Below are 17,322 nucleotides of genomic sequence, written 5' to 3' on the forward strand. Positions count from 1 at the left end.
TGACACAGACAACATGGTTGATTATTGATTGCGCAACGCGGCCATTCGCCGGTAATCGCGCTGCGCACATTAAACAATTTTGCAGAGGCAGGAGGAAAGTTGCATGATTTACGTCCGCGCACTGCGTGCGTGACCGTGCATGTGCTCGTGTACGCGCCCGTACCGCGCTGAAGCACACCTCCTCCAACCGTGCCAGAGCGGGGGAAGTGTACTGTATTCAAGCACGATACGGAGCGATCACACTGGTCAAAGAATCCGGATTTTAAGGGCAATCGTGCTTGGGCGCGGATCAAACTTGCCAGTGTGAGTGGCCTCTGAAACACTTCTCCAAGAATGAAGGCGTTTTATAGAAGCAGTAGAGTGTGTGGGTTTTCATCTCTATGCAGAGCTAGTCATAATCACCATCTCCCTCTGCTCTGAGTCATCCAGGCCGTCTGTCTGATGACATCAATCAGGCAACCACTAATGATGGCTAATGAGCTGTGAAAGTGGGGTATCATCAGGAGCACTTATCTGGTCTGAAGCGTGTTGAAGGCCAGCAGTGAGACACCTGGTGTGAAAGAGGTGTTTAGTTTAAAAGATCAATTGATTTGGTTTTGGTGCATCATATAACACTACAAGCAGAGGCTGATTTTGCCTGCCTTTTGATGTGCTCTCTGTCTCTGCTGGGCTCAAAGGGAACACAACAAAACCAATTTCGAGTGGAAGAGGATAATACAAGGTAAATTAGAGTGAGGATTCAGAAACACGTCACACTGGCCTTTATGTGGCAACAAAGCAAATATATCTGTATACACTCAGTGGCCACTTTATTAGGTCCACCTGTACAGTCTAATACAATCCAATGCAAATGTTCTGCCAAAGGTGTTGGATGGGGTTGAGGTCAGGGCTCTGTGCGGGCAAGTCAAGTTCTTCCACACCAAACTCACCCAACCATGCCTTTATGGCACTTGCTCTGTGAACTGGGGGACAGTCATGCTGGGATAGAAAAGGGCCTTCCCCAAACTTTTCCCACAAAGCTCTGAAGTACAGAACTGTCCAACATGTCTTGGTAAGATGAAGCATTAAGATTTCCCTTCTCTGTATCTAAGGGCCCGAGGCCAACCCCAGAAAAACAAGCCCATAGTATTATCCCTCCTCCAACAAACTTTACAGTTGGCACAGTGCAGTCAGACAGGGAACGTTCTCCTGGCCTTCACCAAACCCAGACTCGTCCATCAGACTGCCAGACGGAGAAGTGTGATTGGTCACTCCACAGAACACGTTTCCACTGCTACAGAGTCCAATGGCAGCGTGCTTTACACTGTGCACTTTGACACTTGGCCTTGTGCTTGGTGATGTTTTGTGCTGATATTGATGCCAGAGGAGGTGTGGAGCTCTGCAGTTACTGAGTCAGCAGAGCGTTGACCACTTTTACGCAGTATGTGCCTTAGTGCTCAGTAACCCACTCTGTAACTTTACGTGGTCTGCCACTTGATGCTTCCACTTTGCAATGGTACCACTTACAGTGAAGAAATTTCACAAACTGACTTGTTGCAGCGGTGGCATCTTATTAAATTACTATTACAGTACCACACTGGAATTCAGTGAGCTCTTTAGAACGAGCCATTCTTTAATACATGTTTGTAAAGGCAGACTGCATGGCTACGTGCTTGATTTTATACACCTGTCGCAATGGGACTGAATGAAACGCCTGAATGCAGTGGTTAAGGGGTGTATCCCAATACTGTTGTCCATATAGTGCATCTATGTGTTTATCTATTTACATGTCATCTTACAGCTTGCAGTGTGTACATCAGAGTGTCTTTGTGGATGACACTGAACTTTCTGTAAGTGTCTCTGAGTAAGTGTCATCCAAACATCCTGAACAGAATTAAGTCTTATCAGCTTTTTCTCTCCTACCCAGAGGCATCATGCCCATTCAACCACCCAGATTTTTGGTATCTGGATTTTTAACTTCTTTTTTTTTTTTTTTAAATGTTATATTCTGTTTTATTCCTGTTGTAAAAAAAATTGTCTTGCATGAAGCCCTGTTCCCACCCACCACTGATACTGGTATGTAATCATTGGCTTTGACCCTACATCTCACTGATACTGGCTAGTCTTAATTCATAAGAGTTAGTTACAAATGCTTAATATTACTCTTGACATAATGTTATGTTGTTACCTTATTGTACTTGTCCACATTAAAGGTGTATTTAGCAAATTGCCAACGCTAAATGTATGAGAAAACCTTTTCAGATGAAAAAAAAAAGGAATAGGCATGAACCATGTAGACTAAATCATCATATTTTGTTCTTGTCTCCCTGTTTTTTTTTTTTTTTTTGTCAGTTTACACTAACCAGTCCTTACTCCAGTCGGCAATTTTGCAAACTGTACCTTTATATTCTCAGTTATGTAGATGTTTTGTACAGGATAAGATAAAATAATGACCAAGTTATTACACTGAATATTTCACTGTTTATAAGTTTAACATGACTAATAGTTTGTGCACTATACTTAACAAAAATTTAACTGAAATGTGTGACACTGCCATCTAGTGAGAGATGCGCATGAGCACACACACACAGGGAACAGGCACACATGTTTATGACTAAGTACATAATCTCAAGGCTGCCAGTTTTTGATGACTCTAACTATGGAAATTCAAAAAGCCTTTCAAAAGAAATTTCAGGGTATCTGCCTGCACGATTTGTATGCTTTTAATCAAGAGACTCAGCGTCGCCTGTTTACTTAATGAGAAAGGCCTCAGCTTTTATTGATACACATAACAGATGTGAATACCACCTCATCCCCAGCTGCCTTAGAAAACTTCACAATGAAGCATTTTTTTCTTGAACGTTTTGAAAGGGCGAATTTGAATAAAAAAAGCTTGTATAAAAAGCTTAGCCTCTGGGTCATCAATAATGCATACCAGACATAAATTTATGAAGAGGAAATGAGCAAAGGTGCGCTTTGTGAGTGAGTTTTCTGTGTTAGCTTCTAGTCTGATGTGTGTAGAGGAATATGTTTTGTGTGGCTGTTCATCGTGCAGGTTAGAAAGCCAGAGTGAGAGACAGGACAAATCATCACATTCATTGAAGTCACCCTGCTCTTCCATATGACAAACAAAAGTTGAGAGACAGCTCATGGCTTTCATGCAAATGATGCAGGTGTTGGTGTGCTAAAGACCGGCAACACTCTCACTCAGGATTTACATTCATAAGGGATAAGCTGTGGCTCTAGGACAGCAGACATCTGGAGAAATGAACCCATTAACTTCCAATGACACAGGAGGGAAATCTGCTACACCTGAAAACAATTCACAAGCAGTGGCGAGGTGCTCAAGTTGTCATATTTACAACTCAAATATAAATCCTGGTAATCATTTGGCTTTCCAGGCGAGCACACGGCGTGAAGGTGTGCAAGCGTTTCTTGGCGCAGACAGCGAAGAAATACACTATGTGACTGGTGGTGGCAGATTTTAATTTTGATCTGACACTTCATAGTTGTTATAACAAACAAACTGACAAAATATACACAGCAAACAGACCAAAAAAAAAAAAGAAAAAAAAGAAAAGCTCATTTCAAAAGAAGGAAAACAAGATAAGAAAACAACACAAACAACAATGCCAAGACTTTTAAAAAGTGACTCCCATAATGCCATTTAATTGAGATAAATCTATGTGTCCATCACACAATGACAAGTAATCGTCATGTTGTTGTGAACTTTGGAGAGGTGCTTTCTCTAATAATAACCTGTCGAAGCATGATGCTCTATGATGCTGTAAATAACCCTAATGAACAATAACCAAGATCCAACATCCAACATCATGTGTAAGCAGTGCTCTAAGAGGGGTCTACTGATTTTCAGCAATAACAGTGAGAGAAAAAACTCTAACGGGCTTGTATGTGTTGTAGGTATATTTCTTATGCAGAAGCATAATACTTACTACTACTTTGTTCTTACAGTGGACAGAAAGGGGGCTATTTTGGCACAAAACTCCCATCTTGGTTGGAAAACGTGACAAAATACAAAAAGACAAAATGACAAAATATATCAACACGGCCAAAGAACTTCACTTGGTACTTCATTATTGAAAAATCTGTGAAGTTAAATTATAGTTTACATTTAAATTGAGCAAAGAATGACAAATTAACACATTGTTCATTTGATATAGACTAAACCAAAGTACACCTTGGCAAGTAGTCACAAACTATTGCAAACACGAGGCATATACTGTAGGAACTTCCAGTGAGCAACAGCGATGTAGCAGGTAGGTATATCATATATTATAGGCCATGTTATCACCAGTGTGGGGCCATAATCTGGACCTGGACTGGGCTCAATTCACTTTCAGTCCTTTGGTTCCAAGGTCATAATGTGTCTCCGTGATCGTTTTTGGACCAAGAGGATTATTCACATTTAAGATTTTGACGTGTAGGTAGAGATTTATCAGATCAGATGGGCATTCATAATGTAAAATATAAGTTTGTTTTACTTGTGTACAGTGCAGTATTCAGTGTCAACCTCCATTAAAAATGCAAATACATACTTTCAAAGCCTCAGAACACATGTAAAACCATAAATATAAATATTTCAAAGGGAAAAAAAAACATGTCTTCAATCTAAAGTGCTGCCACATAAACACAGACAGCAGTCAGATGAGAGGTTTTCACAACATCGACGTACAGATTAGGCTTTTAATTCAATGGAGACGCAAAGCGAAAGTAATCCATTCAGTCGACTGAAGAGGCATATTTACTTTAGACTTAAGAAAAGAAAAAATAACAGTGTGCAATCTGCTACATTATTTACATAAAAGCAACTGAACAGAGGGTTACAGATGTCCTACAGACTGTACTGCAAGGCCCTGCCTTCCTTTTTTTCTGGGTTTCTGCTTCATTAGGTTGAATAACGTGGAAGGTAACAGGAAAAAGGATGACAACATGCCAAGGCCTGCAACCACATTTTTAGCCAAGATATGGCAAGTTGGAGGTACCCTACTGATTCATCTAGACGCCCCAATGTTAAAATGCCAGACACAAACTCATTTATTTTCATATCCACATATGTACTTGTTTCCTCTCATGTTCAGATATTTCCAGAAATCAAGTTTCATTCATTTTTTCTCCATTCCAGTTTCAGCTTTCTTTTTGATTTGACTGAACTTACAATGAATTGGCCACACCCCTATATTGATCCCTAGGCGGTTGTATAATATCACAGTGGTCCTTTTCGGACCTTTTTGGCGTTCAAATCCCCTTTAGTCAAACGACTGCCCACTCATGATCTGTGACACCGGTGAACACAAACGACACGGTAATTATCATTTTCACTTGGATTTTCCCCTTCTCAGCCTGTGACTCTAGGCTATTGCACACAGCATAAAAGATGCAGCTATTCATTATTCCACAGGACAAAAAGCATTTATCACAAATATATAAACAAGATCACATATTCATTGCAGTAGAAATATGCATTTTTTGTATTTTTTTACTGTTTCAAATCATGATACAGTCCCGTCACATCACAGTCTTTTTATGCTCACCTCCAGAGGGTTTGACCCTCGGGGTGAGACCCTCTGCCTTATTGCACCTCAGTATGAAACCCTAATAGCCATAAAGACAGCCCTAAGCCAGCCTCACCTCCCTCACATTCAGGGATGATAAAAAGAAAATAGGACAAGGAGGAGACTGACAGCCTGGTGTCTCTCTGTGTTTGGTCTTTGACACGATGAAAAGATACCATTTCCATCCCAAAAAATACACGTATACAAACTTCGACCTCATAAAAACACTGCATGTCTTTTATACACTCACACTCTTGCATCACACACACACACACACACACAATTGACAGCATCAAATAACATGACTTTTAAAATGATGTGCAGAAATCTAAAAGTGTTCATTTCTTTTCTTTCTTTTCCCCCAAAATAGTTAAGACAAACAACACAAAACACAAACAAGACAACTTCAAATTCAAGTAAACACAGTCAACAGATTTCCTTCAGTTTCTTCAAAATCATTTAAGTCAATATTTAAGAAAATCCTTTTTTTTTTTTTTTTTTTTTGCTAATTTACTGTCAATTTGCGGTAAATTTACTGAGAATTAGCCTTTTTGGATGGAGAGAACACAGCATGTCAACTGGAACTGCTGATACACACTAATTTCACGCTGTCTGTCTGCATCTTTCAGCTGTATTTACAGTTAAGACTGCAAAGCATCTGTATGGTTGTGCCTTCAGTTTTTTTCTTTTCTGTAAGAAACTATTATGAATGCAGCAATTCTGTCCGAATCTACATACACAACGAAACAGGTACGTGATTCTCAGTTTCACAAATCTACAATCGTATACCTCTGCAATTTTCACAGTTTCCGCATCATCGGTCCTCTCTAAAACGGCAATGCGTTTCCGCCACTGGAGTGCTCTTCCTGTTGACCCTCTGAGACGGGCGTCCATCAAGGTAGAGTAGCTTGCTTCCTTCCTCTTCCTCCTCTTCCTCCTCTCCCTCCCGCTGAGTTGAGCTACACCAGTCAGCCACAGAGTCACAGAGCAGAGACTTTGACGATGTTGGTGCCAGCTGAGCTGGTCGTGGTCTGGATGCTCGGGGCTGGAGGGTGACCTGGAGGAGGGGGGGGTCTCCGCTGGGGCGGCCCGTGGAGGCCGTCGCCGTCGGGGGTTAAGGCCGGGGGCGTCGGCAGGCTGATGATCGCCGTGGTGATCTGGCCGCTCTTGCAGTTGATCCTGCTGCTGTCATCAGTTTTCAGGTTGAGATTGGAGCGACTGGAGAGGGAGAGAGAGAAAGTGGAAAACAATGTACAGTTTTGTACATCGTACATACACTGGTATGACTGTGTGCTCTCAGTTTGATTCACGGCCCTGTAAGCACAAACACAACTAGTGTTTCAGCCTATTTAAACATACAGACTAGGGCTGCCTTAGAAGGTGCTGATTCTAGTGAGACTAAAAACACAATTATTGGTTTTGTTTTCAAAATTCTGGTAATGAACTGACATCTAAATGTTGATTCTTGTGACATTTGTAGCACAGACTCAGTGAGCAACAAATAAAAAGAACATTACAGGAAACATTGGCAACCCAGAGAGGAAAGGTTGTGCCTGCTCTGTTCACAAGAGCTGATCCTCTGTGCTACACTATGACAAATACAATGACAAACAGACTTCTTCTGGAAAAATCCAGAATCCAGAATAATCCAGTCCAGTCGTTTTCCACGTACATTATCTGCTTTATTTACATTTGTTTACAGTTTTGTATTATTTATTTATTTATTTGTTTCTAATCAATACTTACTGTTATGATAATTTATGTGAGATTTAGGACTAACATAAGGATCACTATTTCACATATTAAGTGAGCATTAGAAGGCTAATTATTATTGCACACTGATCCTGCAGCGCCCTCTTCTGACCTCTTAGGATATTACATACTTTGCCTTCTGTAACTCTAAACTTGTTCAAAGGGGACAGCAGGCAGCTAAATTGTTTTTCCCCCCACGACACTGACTAACGATGTAGATCCTGTGCCTCTTTACCCTCTCAAACTGCCCTGCGGTGCTGGCATGCCGTTGTTTTCACCTGGTGGTGTGGCACGGCGGGTCGCCACACTGTATGTGGACAGCACTGAGCTCCTGCAAGGGGCCCTGGTGCGCCGGGACAGGGTGGGCAGGGGGCACGCTGGCGTTGGGCAGAGGGGTGTTCCTCTTCACCCTGCGGCTACAGCAGGTGCCCAGTGAGCCGTCGTGACTGGAGACAGAGGGGCTGCGGGATGGGTAGCTCTGCAGCGCCGTCTCTAAACAGTTCTGCTCATAAATCTGCTCGTCCACAAACTCATGGGCCTGCAGGAGGGAGGGGAGGATGAAGGGACAGAGAAAGAGAGAGAGAGAAAGAGAGTGAGTGAGAGAGAGAGAGAGAGAAAAAGAGAGAGAGGGGAACTCATGAGACTTGAAGCCTGGAGTGATTGTTTACATGTCTGATCTATCTGATCTTTGCCCCCATATTACGCACACCAGTGTAAACAAGTTTCAGGTATTGTCAATCAAAAAGTCATTCTAGTAAGATAGAACATAGGCAATACTGGCTTTTGTGACAAAATTTTGGATTTGACATTTATTTGTTTTTTTGCAAATAAACTCTTCAAATATTCCAAAGCTTCAATAATGGCATGTAATGTAGGGAAATCATCTGATATGTCTATCCAGCCTCAGTGTCACAAACAATGAGTTTTGATGAGATATTTTGGATGTAAACAAAAACCAAGTGTGTTAACAAGGAAAAATACATATGGTACCTTTGACTGGGAGCCAAATCCAGCAGGGAGATCCACTCTAAGTCACTACAAATCTTCTAGTCATACAAAAGGATGAACAGACAGTACCATCATTCTGTAAAACCAGCAGGAGGCGCCAGCAGATGAAGCGGACTTGGTTTCAGCTTCTACTTAAACACATCACCTAGTCATGACTGTCAAAACAGGAATGCCAATATTGTAGGGCATTTCTTTTTTTTTAACCAATGTTCCAATTCTTTCACTTGACTGATTTTGAAGCAGGAATTTGACACAAGGGGAACCATCGCTGTCACCTTGACAGACATCTGAGAGAGACATAAACCTCCCTGGAGACTTTCGAGAGCTACAAGGTAAGTCAGCTTCAAGTCACGGTTTCTGACAAGGAAATGAATAGAGATGAGGCTGCCACAGGTACAGGTCCACGAGTCATTAAGAAACGGCAGAAAACTTGATCCCTCTGGTGTGATCCTCCAGTAGCAGTACTAAACAAATATTTAAAACCTACTGTGGAACTGTAAAAATATGTATGGTAAAATGCACATTTTTATATGCATATTTGCACGGAGAAAAGATAAAAATAAAAGTGATTAAATCAGAGTCAGGCAGATGTTTCTGCATGTGTACCCACAGTAGTTTTCTCCAGACAGTGCAGTAGGTGGTGGTGTTGGCTCTCTAACAGAGAGGTGTTCTTCGTCAGCTTCTGCTCATCCTCTTCTGTACCCTGAGCAACACCGATGCACACACACACACACACACACACACACACACACAAATGCATGCATAATGTAAAAGTAATAACACATTCGTCAACAAAGCACAGGACATTGTTGGTGTAAGCCTGTCCATCACTGAAGTTGAGCCACTGCTGAGGACATGCATCATAATTGAGCTGGCACTAAAATAAATCTTCTACCTCAAAGTCTGGGAAGGTAACTTTGTCTTCAATGATAAAGAATCAGTGAGGAAAATATTTCACTCTACTTCATGTGATCCATTTTCAATGAATGAATCTCGAGTCATGTTTGTTGATTTCATTCTCATTCCCATGATGAGCGGATTCGCCAGCAACTCCCACTGTTTGCATTAAAATTACTTACCAATTAGTTATATGGGCCAAACTCTGAATTTAACACAAGCAAACTAATACACCATATCTCCACTTGCTTTGAATCCTCATTTCCTATGAAGCCTCATTCCTGCCTGGGCTAATGCTTTGTTTACAAGTTCTTTATTTTGTGTGCTGTGCGTGTTTTTTTGTCAATACTACTGTTATCGTTAGATTTACTGCCTTGCAACAATTGTAAGCGGGCTGCAAAATATTTCCCCAGGCTTACTGAATTATTCATGTTTTATCAAGAAATTTTCTCATTACTTTACTCTGATTTTGGTGAGTATGTACCATGTAATAATATTTGATGTTCCAGACAAAATTATTGATGTATGACACTAGAGATAAAGGGAAAGAGAGGAGTTGAGAAAAACAGATACAGAGTCATAGATTCACTTTTTGTTATGTCTCCCAATGGGGCTCAGTCTCCAATATTGCCAAACATCAGGAAAACTGAAAAAACAAATTAAATCTCTATCCACAGTGTTAGCTATTCCTCCAAAGATCTGGGTGGGAGGCGGTCCGACCAAACGGCTCTCATTCAGATTCCAGACACATGGACAAATCCTGATGATGTGGACAAGAGCAAACTGCGCTGTCTGATGTTTCGATTTCGTTTGAAGCTCTGCCATCTGGGAGAAGTCCTCACAGAGAAGTAATGTACTTGGAGATGGCTGATTTGCTAGTCCATCTGAAATTTAACCCTGATGGTTAGACAGGGCGGAACTGGGCTCACTATCGACAATTGATGTAGCCACTGTTTAAGTCTCTCATGCCTTCATTTTTTTTACTAGAAGGATAACAGCTGCTGGAGGGGCTTTTGTTCGTTGCTATTCACAATGTTAAAGTGACTGTCTGGGAACAGCCTGTATGGGATACCCAAGCCCTGGGTTACACTGTGCCTATTTCACTCCACTGTATAACATCCAGCAAAGGACTCCCTACATTACCTATATAGGAAAGATATATGTATGTGTGAAAATTTATAATAATGGTGTCACCTGGATCATAGCTCTAAAACAAAATATGTCATCAGATGAATGCAGGATTCCAGCACTGAAACAGGTTATTTTATAAGAGACTGTCCTCTGGAATAAAAAAACCCAACCCCGCAGGTCATTTTTATAGCAGCTTATTACGACCTCCACTCAGTGGCCACTTTATTAATTCCAGCTGTACGATCTGATGCCGCTCAATGCCACAGCTCTGCCATAAATTCTACCTTTTAAGTTTATAATGTTCAGTTTTTGTTGACATTGTGTAAATTCAATGCAGAATATTACAAAAAGCTCTGAGTAAAATGCAGTCCAGTACAACAGCAGCACTAACTATGAGCTCAATGCCGAACACAGAATTGAATGAACACCTCTATTACTGTGACAAAAAGAAAAGCTGAGCATTATAGGCATCAGAAAAGTAAACTGTATGGCACAACAGTTGTATTGGATTGTATTAGATTGTACAGGAAACTGTCCTCTGGGTTGTATTAGAGGGCTGGAACAAACCACCTATGTAGTAATATGGGTTGGAGGACTTGCTGTTTATAATATGAATTAATGTTTCATTAATATGGAAACGGCAATATCTTTAATTAATATTAGAAATGGGTTCAAAAAGTGCATAGTTACAGCCCAAAAATGATTAATAGGAGTCGAGTTAAACCATAACAATTCATTACAAGTTAAAGGTGCATAATTCAAAATTGCCAAGGGCTGATTGAAGTGAACACCACATAGACTGAGCTGACAAAAAAATGTGGAATAAACACATAATGCACATGTAACCATTTAGACGTAGCTGTCAAATGATGTGCTTATACCATGTTTTTTGTCAGCTGAGTCTACACGGTCCTCACTTTTATTGACTCTGGGTGGTTGTGCACAGCGCACCTTTAAATTGTGATTTTAAAATGGTCAAAAGGGCAGGTAAGTAAGTAAGTAAGTAAGTAAGTAAGTAAAATTTTATTTATATAGCACCCTTCAGAAGGTGTGGTTTATTGTCATGACTTGTTAAAAGGTGGCTAAAGGCTGAAATGATTTTTATTTACATTTATTACGACATACATTATTTGTTCACAAAATAGTCTATCATCATTGTATTTCCCCATTCTAGCTAATTACAGGTGAATATTGGTAATGTATTAGTAATAGTAGGTAACACCTATGTCCTCAGTGTACGAAAGTATTGATGTGGTTTGAGTTTGTTGTTTTGATGGTGAGAAAAGTTATGTCAGGCTTAATAAAATACGTGTTTCAATGATAAACCACTCATCTCTTAAGGAGTGCAACGACTGGGGCCGGATGCGCGATGTGGGGCTTGATGAAGGCTAATAATGCTGAATGGATGATAACTTATTCCCGCAAAGGTGCCAGTAGATCGGCTTAAAAAGAAACCTGTATTCTTGAAGGCACATCAGAGAACTTTTCATCACCTTAATGAGCGTCAAGGAGGTAAACAAGGTACCAGGTGATAAGGATTTAGGCTCCTTTTAAGCAAGTCCCTTTAATACAAAAAGTGAAGAATATGTCAATAAATTACTCTCAGTTGCGCCTCAGAAAAAGCCTCCTTCAGAACTCCTAATCTAGCTGCACACTATGAGTGAACCAGTCATTCTCTGATGTGTGTCCACCTCCCCAGCCCACGCGGTAGTACTGACTGACTGACAGCAGTGACACCACTGTAATTTGATGTGCCAGGGCTCTGGCAGCCTCATCACAGACGCTGACAGGGACGGGGTCGCTCAGCACTCACAGATGGCATTTATATGATAATTCTAACCATTCCCAGACACCCATGAGCTTTCACACTGGACTCGATTAGATCCAAATGGATTTTAGTAACCGTCTGTGAGGAAGGGAGTATGTCACTGAAAGCAGAGTGATGGAGTGGATGGAAAGGATATGGGCAATTTGTGAAATACAATGGGAAATACAATAAGTATGAAATTTGTAGATGCTGGAAAGTGGACACAAAGAGATCAGCATGTAATCCGTGGTATGGTGACAAAAGACAATGATGTATAACACAACTGCTGCGCAAAGTAGAGGAGACGATAGAGGCAAATATGAGGAGGCAGGAGTCTGGGCGAGTGTGGCTTTCAGTGAATCCTGTGCAACATGCCTCCAAGTTTCTCACTGTTTGATTGTGTAGCTTTTGAGGTTGGAGCCACTTGCTGCAGAACCTTTTAATGCAGCAGCCATCTAATTATCACTGAGAGCAACACAGGCCAAAGCAAAAACTAACACTGTGGTCTGAGCTTGCCAGCTTCACAGACAAGGATTAACTCGAGTCTCAGGCTGTAAGACAACAAAGAAAAGTAATGCAGCCATCTAAGCCGATATGCACTCATGGAGGATTATTGGTATAACTCCTCTGTTATCACCACCGCTCTATACAACAATCAGCATGTAATGACTTTTTCTACTCGTTTTATAGCCTCTTAGTGACTTTTAAGTTGTCCTTCAGCTAATGATGACTGCAACTGTTTGTCATTTTGTTGTGGGTGCGCTGAACTGAAGTTGCTGCTTCCAAGCTATTGAGTTCCACCGAAGTGAAATAATCGGGAGATTGATCTTTGACATGGAACAATAAGATTAATCGCCACCACATGATAATCTGCTGACATTTAATACATTTGTAAGTGTCTTTGGAAGTGACTTCCATGGTAATCAGCTATCCGACTTTGCTGCAGGTGGTTTTCACTGCTGTGCTGCTGCAGGGTCGGAGGTCTCTCTCACCGTCAGCTCCAGCAGTTCGTTGAGCAGTCCGTTGCGTTTGCTCTGGAGGAAGGCGTTGGAGCTGCCTGCCTTGGCTATTCTTATCCTGGACAGTCTGGCTTTCTGGGCGTGGGAAGAAGAAGAGGTCAAAGCGTCAGACAGGGTAGCGTAGAGGGAAAGAGCAATGAGGGTTTGGGGGGGCGGGAGATGACTAATACCTTATTTAATGGTGAGAATGTGCCAAGTCATTACATCAGCAATCTCTGTAGTAATCGCTGCTACTACTGCTTTTAAGAGCCCTCCAATTTTAGACATTTTTGTATGGCTTTGCTGCTATGAAGCAGCAGTTTCTACTGCATGAATCGTCTGACAGATACATTTCAAATGGATCCCTTCAGTAAAACAATGAACTAAACCAATTAGAGAATGACAGCTACACGGAGGCTAAGCAAAAGGCGAGGGCAATGAGAGGTCAGGTCCACTAACAAACCACTGATGGAGTCTGTCAGCAATTGAGATAGCGGCACACCACTAATGGATGGTTTACAGCATTAGTGCTGATTCCACCCATGAGAGGCTGAGCATTTTACAACAATGCACCTGTCAACCGAATTAAAATGAGCTCCATTTCAAACCCTGCATGGCAACATTTATCAGTGTACTCCACACTTGCCATTAAAAGGTTAGAAAAATCAGTCTTGAGATACATTTTACGTTACACCCAGTTCTGTATTTACAGAGAGTTGAAGCGTTCATCCAAAAGATATAGGTGGGGTGGTGGAAAAGAGGGAGAGGCAGGGAGAGAACTTGTTTTGGAAATTTCTTAAAATAAAGAGGATTTCAAAATGAGAACTGCATGGAGAATATACCTCTGCCTGGGCTTCCTAAGGTGTTTAGGTGAGAGATTCCTTTAACCTTGTCCTGCTCTGCTCTCTCCAGTATAACTACATTTCGGGAACAGGAGACGGACAGAGCAATAACTACTTCCCGAGATGAATCGAAAGTAATGGAATTAATTTTGATGCTTCAGAAATTGTCCTTCAGACAGATACCTGTGAAGGATGCTGGAGGCCAAGCTGTAATAATCATGATTGTATGTGTGTGCACATTACGTGAAAAATGACAGAAAGAAGAGAGAGAAAGAAAGAGAGGAAAGTAAAAACATGACAGAGAGTGTGTTTCTTTGTGTGTAACTCTCCACTCCTTCTCTACGTATCCGCAGTTAAGGAGTGAGAATGACTGAAACGGAGAAGGCCGCCTCACGCTGTCAGCCTTTCCTTAGACATACCTTATTGATCAAAGGCTTTGCTTGACGGGAGGGAAGCTAAAATGAAATAAGACGTAGCGCTGCAGCTAAGTGTAAGGAGGCTACGATGGGCTGCTGATGATAGCATCTCCTCCGTTCTGATGGTCCATTTACTTCAGTCCCCAAAACCTTGAGAGCCCACTGAGTCTTTATTCTCTTTCTACTTCTGCAGTTCCATAGTGCTGAGCTGAGCCGCTACTTCATTGTAAAACTGAGCTGTGTTGACTGCGGGATGTAATTTTTCACCAGGCTTCAACTGCACTTGGGCACAAAAACGGAGGGGAAAAAAAACCCTGTCCAAGGCCGATGTATTGGTTTGCCAATAAATCACGCTGATATTGTCCTTTTATTAACAACCAGCCATGCAGATGGTGTTGGTCACACTACATTGAACTGACATGGCCTAAATTGGCCGGAATATGAGTTGATTCAGTTTTTACTGGACTCCTCGCAAACTATGCAGAAATTATAGTTGTTGTTGTTATCATCATCATCATCATCATCATCATCATCTTTAGTTGTAGCATTATTATTATTATTGTTTTACTTTATTATTATTATTATTAATAATTTTTTAATAATGTAAAAGTACTGAATATCATCACAAAATATCAGCTTTCGGCCGTTTTAATTAAAAAACAAAACACAATATCCTACGCTACACTAGTTGTCTATGGGGAACTCTTAACCTTCAAACACTGAATTGAACCCAATTTAATTGCATGCCATTATTTATTTATTTATTTATTTATTTATTTTTAGCATAATGATGTTGAATATCAGCACAAAATATTGACTTCTGGCAGTTAAAATACATACATACATATGTACATACATACATAAATAAATAGAAGGTACTGGTCAGCCTTCAGAAATCAAGGCCTACACACATCCTACTCACCACTGGATCTGCCTCCCAAAGCGCTGTGGGGGAAATCTCTGTGGGCTGGACTGATTTTCTACAGTAAATTAAATGTGAGTTACATCTGAGCTGTGTGACAGTGGCTCTACTTTCTAATGAGCCTCCTCAACATCCTGCAGCCCAGTCATGGTGCTACTCTGATTTTTTTCCCCCCCTCCGCCTGTGGTCTTGGATGACCGAGCCGATCACGTCTCGATGCTCCAACATTCCCACCCACAGTCAGACAGGCTGCTAGACTGCTGCAGTCCAGGAAAAAAGGCAAAGTTCACCTCTAAGGCAAGTGATCCTTGAAACTACACACTCGTTGTCTCTTCTTCTCACCCCAGTCCCCTTCACTTCTGTTGCTCTCTCTCTCTCTCCTTCTTCATCAGACTTTCCTCTCTAATCTCTCTATCCATCACCATCCTGTCCCCTCTCTCTCTCCCTCTCTCTCTTTCTTTTCCTTTCCTTTCCATTTTGTGCTATTTCCTTCTCTCTTCCCTGTCTCCCTCCCTTTGTCTCCTTTTAACCTCACGTATCTGTTTTTTGTTTTTTTTTTTTCCCTCGACAACCTGCCATCTCTCTCAGTGTGGCTCCTCTTGACTTTGCTGTCCTATTACCACTGTGACCTCAGTCCATTTACTGCCTCAACACCACTCAGCAATGCTCTGTCAAATACACCGCGCCACTGATTTGTGCAGCGGGAAACCTGTCCTCCCGAGGGGTGAGCGTTTTTTCAACTCACGCATCATCTTTGAATTAGACACATTAGTAACAGGGGTTGTCTCTCTGCTCAGTCATGCCCTGTGTGGATGACTGAACATGAAGAGGTGACAGTGTACTATATTAATACACTCAAACACACACACAGATTAACAGATTAATTTCCTTAATATTGTTATCATTAGCTAAGGTAGACTGCAGCTAAATGATACAGTAGTTGGTGTGAGGCTGCAGTCGCACCCAATTTGGGCTTTCTACTTTCTATTTTCTGACTGTGAAGCTGCGATGGGCTGCTTTTCATACAGTAGAACCCCCAGATGACTACATAATTGTAATGGGAGCCTGGAGCAGCCCACTATTAGAGACGAATGAAGAGGGATAAGATGTTGAGAGAGAGAGAGAGAGAGAGAGAGAGAGAGAGAGAGAGAGAGAGAGAGAGAGGAGATGAGCAGGGTTAGTTTGAAACAGATCTTCCCTTTCTCCCCTGTTTTTCTTTTTCTCCTCCCTCTTTCTCTTTCTCATACTCTGAGAGAAACAGAGGAGCCCATACCTCTTGTGGCTCGAGTGGGGCATTTCCTTGCATGAGTGACTGATAATCACTATACAGATGTCTTGGTAACCCTTCCTTTTACCCTCCTATTACCTTCAAATTTGCTAACATTTTTTATCAAGTGGGGTCAATTTGACCCTAGCAATTTAAACCTCCAGAAAACGATTATAATAAAAACTGCTGCTCAAGTTTATGTGTCAGGTAGTTTATATTTCTTGATGACTACCTAAAAAGCCCTTTAAATAAAACATATCAACGTGTTGGACTCATGGTTTTCCCTCCAAAAATGTCACATTAACTATCAGTGGTTCTGGCACTACTACAGGTGTGGTTGTGTTTGGTGAGGGCCCTAAAGCAGAAGGAAGTTTTTTTGAAGATCATAAATGACATGTTATAGTTCCTCAGTGTCATCCAAAACAACATTTTGTGTAAAATATCGATATTTCTTATATATTTTATAAAGCCAAAAAAGGTCAAATAGACCCCAATGAACCATAGATGGGTACCAAATGTGTACAAGACACATTGAAAACATACCATCATGTTCATTTTATGTTTACCAACCTGTCCCCATTCAATTAGGAAAAGTCATGAAATACGAAGCAAAAAAAAAAAAGAAAAAAAAAAAAGATGTTAATTATGTATTTAGAGACAAAACATTGAATGGGGTCAAATTGACACTGAAGATAATAGGTGGGCTAAGTAGATGAACACTTCACATCAT

At 41.1% G+C, this 17,322-nt stretch overlaps 1 protein-coding gene across 1 annotated transcript in view; it reads right to left on the minus strand.

The window, feature by feature from the left end:
- Positions 1 to 6,532: 6,532 nt before the first annotated feature.
- The window catches only part of LOC115359562 (potassium voltage-gated channel subfamily D member 3-like), a 79,704-nt gene continuing 68,914 nt past the window's right edge, over positions 6,533 to 17,322 (minus strand). Inside the window, exons 3-6 of the mRNA XM_030052106.1 lie at positions 13,140 to 13,241; positions 8,923 to 9,015; positions 7,583 to 7,842; positions 6,533 to 6,770 (exon numbers count right to left, since the gene is read on the minus strand). Coding sequence (XP_029907966.1) covers positions 6,533 to 6,770; positions 7,583 to 7,842; positions 8,923 to 9,015; positions 13,140 to 13,241 — 693 coding nt within the window. The remainder of the gene's footprint in view (positions 6,771 to 7,582; positions 7,843 to 8,922; positions 9,016 to 13,139; positions 13,242 to 17,322) is intronic.

The sequence above is a fragment of the Myripristis murdjan genome, chromosome 5, assembly GCF_902150065.1.
Source record: "Myripristis murdjan chromosome 5, fMyrMur1.1, whole genome shotgun sequence".
Classification (NCBI taxonomy): Eukaryota; Metazoa; Chordata; class Actinopteri; order Holocentriformes; family Holocentridae; genus Myripristis; species Myripristis murdjan.